Source organism: Capsicum annuum, chromosome 11 (genome assembly GCF_002878395.1).
Source record: "Capsicum annuum cultivar UCD-10X-F1 chromosome 11, UCD10Xv1.1, whole genome shotgun sequence".
Taxonomy (NCBI): Eukaryota; Viridiplantae; Streptophyta; class Magnoliopsida; order Solanales; family Solanaceae; genus Capsicum; species Capsicum annuum.
The window spans coordinates 188,064,274-188,072,390 of record NC_061121.1 but is presented as its reverse complement, the minus strand read 5'-3'; the positions used below and the strand labels follow the sequence as shown (position 1 = coordinate 188,072,390).

Here is an 8,117-nt window from a genome sequence, read left to right as displayed (position 1 = left end):
TTGGCGAATCCGACACGCACCCGTGATATTATTGAAGAGTCCGAGCAACATAGCTACCAAGCGCTGGCAGTTCGTACTCCAAGGACTTCATGCACACTTTTCACCTCTGGAAGATTTCTGAACATTATGAGATTTTCAAAATATTAGAACTTGAGGGATGAAAGGATCACATATATTGAAGAAATAACTAGAAAAAAAGACATTCTTCCGACATTTCTAGTGTCCAGACCATTTTGATCATTTGAGTGTATATACAAATTGTGAAGTTCTTTGAATTTGAGTGTTTGCAAATTACAAGGTTCTCCCTACTCTTTGTTTATTAAAAAGAGTGAGATTTAAAAGAACCAGATTCATTCTCCCTAAACATTGGCCCTACTTTCCCTATTTATCACTCTCGGCCATCTATAAATTGTTGTGTTCCTCAACTTGGAGCTTGTTTGCAATGCTATTGTTGATGATGGCTACCTTTTTATTTAGCTTGCTGATTGAAATGCTCGTCCTCTCTTGTTGAACCTGCTACTGATTTAGGGTACTCCACTACTTTCTATGCAGGATTTGATTAATACATTGATAAAGCTGAGAGATGGGTATCATTACTGTCTTTTCTGTGGATGTCAGGTAAGCATGGAATATCAGACAAATTATACTCTTTGTTTCATTTTACGTGTTTAGTTTGACTTGGCACGAATTTTAAGACGGTAAAGAAGGCATTTGAATCTTGTGTCTTAAATTAGAGGTGTGTATAAGATATCAAAAATACCTTTAGATTTTTTCATCTTAAACATGTCATTTTGGTCCTATAAGGGAATGTGATCAAGGGTAATATGAGAATGTTGGAATGAAAACATACTAAAGGAAAGATAGACACATATTGAAACGAAAGGAGTAGCATGTTGTTTTCCTGTATCTAATTATGGTCGAAAACCCGAATTTAGTCTTGAACTGGTGTGGTGAGATTGATATCAAAGATATGATTTCTGTTGTTACCAACAATTTAGCCCTTTATGTCTCCAACCATAAATTGTTTTGTCTTCAGATATGCAAGATAATGCAGTCCAAAGTTTCCATCGACTTGGGTGAGGGGTTTGGGAGCTGTTCAGAACATCAGGTGGTGAAAATTATGAGTTTAGCAGTGTAAACCCAAGGAGAGGTAAAGAAGAAATGCTAAGCTAACTACAATTACCAATTCTCTGTCTTAACGCATAAATCTTTGTCTCTCTGTTAGAGTGTTGTTGGAGACACTAGGATTTCCAGTTTCTACTTAGGTATAAAGTAAGGGGAGTGGAAAGTGACAGGCAATCGTCCCCCATTTTTCCTTGAAGAAAAAGGGTCTAATCAGCTAAATTCAAAATTCATTTTTTGGCTACGATAATTAATTAATTACTAGTCCTCCATCTCATGGATAAATGTTTGTCTATCTGTTAGAGATTGGAGAGAGTACATGGTAGACTTTCAGATTTCCAGTTTCTAGTTCGAGGCATCAGTAGGGGGGAATGGACAGGAAATAGGGAACAACAAACATGTTTCCTTGAAGAGAAAGGCTCTCGTCAATCTGTATCTGCATCTTATTGCTAATTACTTTTTCTCTTTGCAGTATGAGTCAACCAAGGCACTGCTGTCTAACTGCCCTGGGATAACCGAGGAGGACCACTAGATGAGCTAATACCTTGAAAAGGATTTAGATCCCTCCTACAACAGATGGATTATTCCAGGGCTGATAGGAGCAGAAATTCATCGTGTATCTTGGCAGCAAAACAGGAGCTTAGAATTACAAGTCCGTTCAGGTGAATGTGGCTTCTCAATAGATTGTTGAAACCAGAATCCAGTGATAAGATTATATTGGTGCATCTCCTATAGCTTCGAATGGCATTTCTTGAGCCAGAAGCCTTGATAATGCACAAGGGATGGTGGCTGGATATCAAAATTGGTGATTCTTGTACTGTAGCTGTTGATTGAAGTTGTAGCTATTCTTAAATATGTTTGATAGCGTTTGTAAGTTTAGCATTGTCATATTCGATTGCTCCACAAGGAGTGCACACCATGAACACTATCTTGTCTATTCCTCAGCTGGGGTGATCCTGGGCTTATTCCAGGAGGGGGGATATTTAAAAAATATCTGTTTTTTGGGTCAGAAGTTGAAGCTTTTTTTTTTTTTTTTTTTTTTTTTTTAAATTACAGATAAATTTAAGATTATAATTACAATAAATAGCAATACTTTCACTATCATTTTTTTGTCCACTTACTCCACACGCGTGTTTCACTCCATTATTTTGCCACTTTCCTATTTTCACTTCATTATTCAGTCTATCTCTAATCTTTCATATTTTTCTTTTTTCAAATTCCGCCTATTTTTCTTACATTATAGATAAATATTGTGCTCCATCAAATAAAGTAACTATCAAATTACATGTTATTTATTTCATATATTTTATAAATTTTGTATTTTTTTTTTGTTCAATCTTGTTCTTGCGTTTTTTGGGTTGTTTATTTTTTGTTGTAAAATTGTGGAGGTCTACTATAATGACAGAGCACACATAGAAGAAGTTCAAATAGGGGTATACCAAATGTTTAGTTTCTAATAATCCACTATCATTTAGTCTTGAATTAACACAAGATAAGATCTTAAATTGATTTCTACGCCTTTTCAATCGAAGAAAGAGGTGAGAATAGAAGAAATGAGATCGAAACTCATAATCATATGTATTTTTTATATACATATGATTATGTTTATATATTTTTTAAAGGATAACATATGTATTTTTAGTACTTTTTTTAATATTTTAAATATGTTTATGTATTTTTGACCTATTATATGTATATTTATGTAGTATTTGTTATTGTTTAAGATATAAATTTATATTTTATTGTGTTATATGAGTCACTTTTGTATTTCGCAAATACCTATCAAGATATATAGTATACTTGCTTTCTTAATGTTTAAAATATGCATTTATATATATTTATTTTGTTTAATATGACTATTATGTATTTCGTAAATACATGTGATATTATATATGTATTTTTTGTATGATAATATACATTTTGAATCAGACATGTATTTTGTAAATACATATGCAGATATATATATATTTTCTATAATGTAATATGTAGGGGTGTTCATGGGTTTGGTTAAAAATCAAATCGAATTGTAAACCGAATCAAATCGATTAAAAAAACCGACGTTTGGTTTGGTTTAGATAGGTTTGGTTTTAAATTTTAAAAAACCGATGTTATTTGGTTTGGTTATGGTTTTACTTAAAAAAAATCGTGAAAATAACCAAACCAAACCAATAAATTATATATATATATTATAATTATTTATATATAATTTATAAATAAAATATAAATATTTTATTAAATTTAATCTAAAACTAAATTTTAATCTATGTCTAGCCTAGCCAATACTTTAGCCCAATTGCCCAAAGCCCCAAACACAAGTCCAACTCTACCTACTATTACTAATAAGTTAACCCTACGACCCCTACCTCACTTTTTCTACTTCAGCTTTCACAATACTAGTTATCATGGTCCCTGGTTCAAATGGTAGTTTTTGTCTCCTTATTTATTCAATCGTTTCCCTATATGATTAGCTCACCTAACTAGTCTTTAAAGTAAACAAATAACTCAAATTGCCTAACTCTGTCTCTTCTTGCAGTACATTGCAGCAGAATACAGAACTCTGTTTTACAATGTACATGTATGTGTTTGTATGTTGTTGGATAATCTTAGTGCCTACAGTACAAAGCTGGTGCTTTTCATTTCAATGTTGGTTTTGTTTAATTAATGTGTTTGCTCTAATTTTTAAGAGTTTATAGTATCATTTGTCCATCACTATACACATATTGCATGAGTAATTGTTCAATGTGATACTCTTTTCTATGGGTTAAAAAGAGGAGTTTATTTTAGAGATGGCTGGAGTAGGCTAGTCAATAACCGAAAAAATCAAAAAATCAAATCAAACTGACAAGAACCAAACTGACGGTTATTTTCTTTTTGTGGTTTGTTTTGATTTTAGAAATTCAAAAACCGACTACATTGATTTTGGTTATGGTTATGGTTTAACCACTAATCGATCCAAACTGACCCAAGAACACCCCTAGTAATATGTATGATGTAGTAGAAAACATATGCATACTATGTATTTTGTGTTCTTTTTTTTTTTTGTGAAAAGTACATGTAATATAGATCTATGACATTTTTTTGTTCTATAGGTGTCGCGTAATCATATATTCATGCAAGAGTACTTTCAAAGTTTGCACCACATATAGAATATCACATAGTCAACGATATTGAATAACGTATTAAGACAATGTTATCAAAGGAGTAGTACAAGATCTTTTGTCATAAGAATATTTTTGATGTCTACATGAAGAAGAAGAACTGTATAGTTCAAGCGCAATTAGGAAGATGAATTATGTCACTTGAGACTAAGAAAAGTTCTACAAATACAATAGTCATTCGGGCAAATGACACAATTCTACATTTCACTCGGAGAGAGTTTACCATTATTACTGATTTGAATTGTGTTGCCAACAAGAATGAATTTGTTTTTGATGAAGAGGTACCAAACAGAATACTTGAGCAATATTTTAATGGTGACAGTTCTATACAGATATGAGACTTGTTTGAGGCTTTATCGGGCAAATATGGGGGAAGAACAATGATGAAGATGCGTTGAAATTTGCTATCTGTATTTTATACAAGCATTTTTGTTATCGAGTGTTGAACTATAGTTATTCCATGCCTCTATTTTGATTTGATTGAGAGTGGTTGCTATAAAGATTATCCTTGGAGAACTGTTTGTTTTGAAGATTTAGCTAAAAGTTTAAACAAAAAGTTGAAAGGAAAAGACAAAATTTATTTGTTCCATGGAATATCACTTGCCATTTAAATGTGATTGTATGAGTGTTGTTCTAATGTTTCTCGAAATGTCGCTTTCAAGGTGGACAATCAAATTTCTCGATTGTTAAATTGAAAGACAAATACACTTCATTCACGCTTTGAAGTTCTCATAAAAACTATGCTTAGTGAGGAAAATGACAAGGTTAGTCTTTTTTTTTTAAAAAATAAATTCTATGTTGACTGTTGAAAATTGCTATATTTGCAAAAGTATATAGATTTTGTATATGTTCATATACAAAATAAATATCATCACTTCATATGTATTTTTTTTTTAATAAACCTATTCATAAAGTCATTTGCATATGTTCATACTATCATTCTATTTTAACCTCTAAATAATTTTTTTATTTTTTAAATATATATTTTATGTATTGTAGGTTATTTTAAAAAATATTGAGTCAATACGAAAGAACCTTTCAACCTTCAAAATACCCAAAAATATTGCAGCCGCAGTTGGACCTCATTAAGAACCTTTAGTTGAATTCGGATGATGATTTTCAGGAACTCCTACCATAAATTTATTCAAGCACCAACAAAAACAAAAGGTTAATTTATTAACTTCGCTAGCAAAGAAAAAAAATTAAAGCAACAATAATTTAATATTGTAGATAAGCATACACCAAAAGAACACCTCCACCTCGCGCTACAAAGTTGCCTACTGTGGAGACATCAATTTTTAATAGGTTCAAACTCAAGCTTCCTTAGATTCAAATAGAAAAGACATCAAGCAGACAATAAGAAATTTTTTTATTTCTATATAATAAGATATTCCATCTTTAAGCAGTCTCGAAGATGAAAATGTTGTTGTTTTCAAGAAAGTCTTTAAGTTATTTTGTGATGAAGTAAATTTTGATAAATACATGTGTATATTTATTTTTCCTTTCTAATTTTATTTGTTTGGAAACAGGTTCGTCAAAAATTGAAAGATATTTCATAGTCTAGGATCAACAAAGTTTTATCTGATTATGAATGCAATCAAAGAAAACAAGATATAATATTTCTTATTAAAAAAATACTTAACAAATACATAGGTAGTGTTCATATGTATTTATGTATATGAACAAATACATATATAGCTTATACATAATACATACATGAGTATATTCATATGCAGTATCAATATGTATTTTACATGACAATATGTATATATGCATATACATATGTCTATACAAATGTGATTTGAATTTAAATTTTGTATGCGAAGCAACAAGCTCAAGAGAAAGAATCTGACAAGCCACATATGACTGATGATGGTGTAAAGACCCTACCCTAACAATCCACTCCTAATGTGGTGCATGATTCTGATAAGAATATTGGTGACACATCAATAAATGTTTGAGTACATATATATGTAGTTTACTTTGTATATACATTTTCAATTTTTCTTACTCTGTTAAGAATTATACATGTGCATATTTTTTGCCAAGTGCTAATTGTTTATCTTTGAAAACAGATTCGTGAATACTTAAAAGACAATTACAACCCCAATGTGGTGGATGTTTCTAATAAGAAGATTGATGGTGTTTTGATAATTTTTTATTTTTATATATTTGTAATGTGTATAAATAGATTTAAATATTATTTTATTCATTTATTTGTTTATGTGTTTGAAAGGACAATATCTATATCGGAGTTGATGAATCAAAAGATATATCTGATTCATAATTCTTTCTTTTACCTGATGATCTACTTAGAAGCATTAATCTAGATTACACACACCCTAATATGAGAGTTCAAGATAAGTCTCCAATATGCAAATTATATGTATGTTGTACTTAATGACATTTACAAATATTACAACATTATAAGTTGTTTTAACATTTTTATAGACCACAAAAGAGGCTGCATATGTGAGTGCAAATACACCAGGACATGGTGTGGAGAAAATATATTCAGATGAGCACATTAAAACACCAGTTCACAGTCATGGAACAATCAGTGATAAAAAAGGTGAACTAGATTTATCAGATTCACAGTTCACAATTTTCGATGAGTTTCTACCTAGTCTCAATGCTTACCTGAATCCTGAAAGAAGCATCACTGTACATTCTTCAGCAAATGTCGAAGAACAAACTCCTGTTTCTATTACAAGGATTAGGCAATCGTCTAGATTCAATGAGTCACCATACACAATGAAATTTGATTCAGCAATAGGTAAGTACTCTAACTTTTATTTTTATATGTGAATCAGTGTCATTTATGTATTTAAAATATATTTTTTCAGTGAAATCTCTGTTTATGTATACTAGCACATGCCCACTGTATTTGTATTTATGATTCTAAAAATTTACTGTATTTGTATTTTATACAATATATTATTCCTTTATATTTATTCAATTTTTTTTTTGTATTTTTGCATGTTGTAATTATAAAGGTAGCTCATCAACACCACGAAAAATATTCACTCAGAAGCATTCTTTTGAATCTCATTCAATTCATGGTATAAGAAACATTAATGTCATCAATAAGTTCTTTAAGTGGCTTTCAGAGGACCTTCTTAAATATCATGCAAATAGGTATATAGGTTCATCTGAATTGTATTGTTCCTCTATTTTTTATGTTCATAATAAAGCAATGTAATGAAATAATATACAGAAACAACAAAGAGGAACATTACAGGAGGAACAAATCGACCATATCAATTACGTATATTGAAGTTCAATCAATCAAGCATCATGGATTGTGCTGGTCAGTCATAGACAGACTCTGTAAGTGTCTTACGATTCTATTTTGTTCCTTATCTTATAATATTTTTATGAATTTTTTATTTAGTTTAAAAATACATATGCAGTCTATATTTTTTATATGCATATATACATATGTAGTAATTTGTATATGATTATATACATATGCAATGTTCCATATGTATCTTCTATACGAATTAATACATATGAAAAAAGTATGATATGTATTTTATATATGATTACATACATAAAAAGTTTACACATGTATTTTTATAATGCATCAAATTGATGTTTGCTTTTACTATTTGCGAAAGAAGTCCGAGTACGATCCTCATAGCACATACAAGTACAACATAATAGATTGTAACTTCATGAACATAGTTAACACCGTATTAGCTGTTTATGTGTTGGATAATTCAATCCTTAATGCGGGTTGATAGCAATACTATCTGAATGAGTACATAAATGAATTTCGCATGCATGCTACAGTGCCATGAAATATAGTTGACAATATTTTCGTTCCTATCAACG

General features: G+C 30.4%; 1 protein-coding gene across 2 annotated transcripts in view; it reads left to right on the top strand.

Moving 5' to 3' along the window:
* LOC107848212 (G patch domain-containing protein 11) overlaps positions 1 to 2,134 on the top strand; it is a 13,979-nt gene extending 11,845 nt beyond the window's left edge. The window contains exons 3-5 of one of the 2 annotated variants that reach the window (XM_016692914.2): positions 553 to 618; positions 1,037 to 1,150; positions 1,595 to 1,730. In XM_016692914.2, the coding sequence (XP_016548400.1) occupies positions 553 to 618; positions 1,037 to 1,138 (168 nt within the window). In that variant the 3' untranslated portion in view covers positions 1,139 to 1,150; positions 1,595 to 1,730. Of the gene's footprint in view, positions 1 to 552; positions 619 to 1,036; positions 1,151 to 1,594 lie in introns of both variants that reach the window. The other variant, XM_016692915.2, reaches the window with a different exon arrangement.
* The last annotated feature ends 5,983 nt before the right edge of the window (positions 2,135 to 8,117 follow it).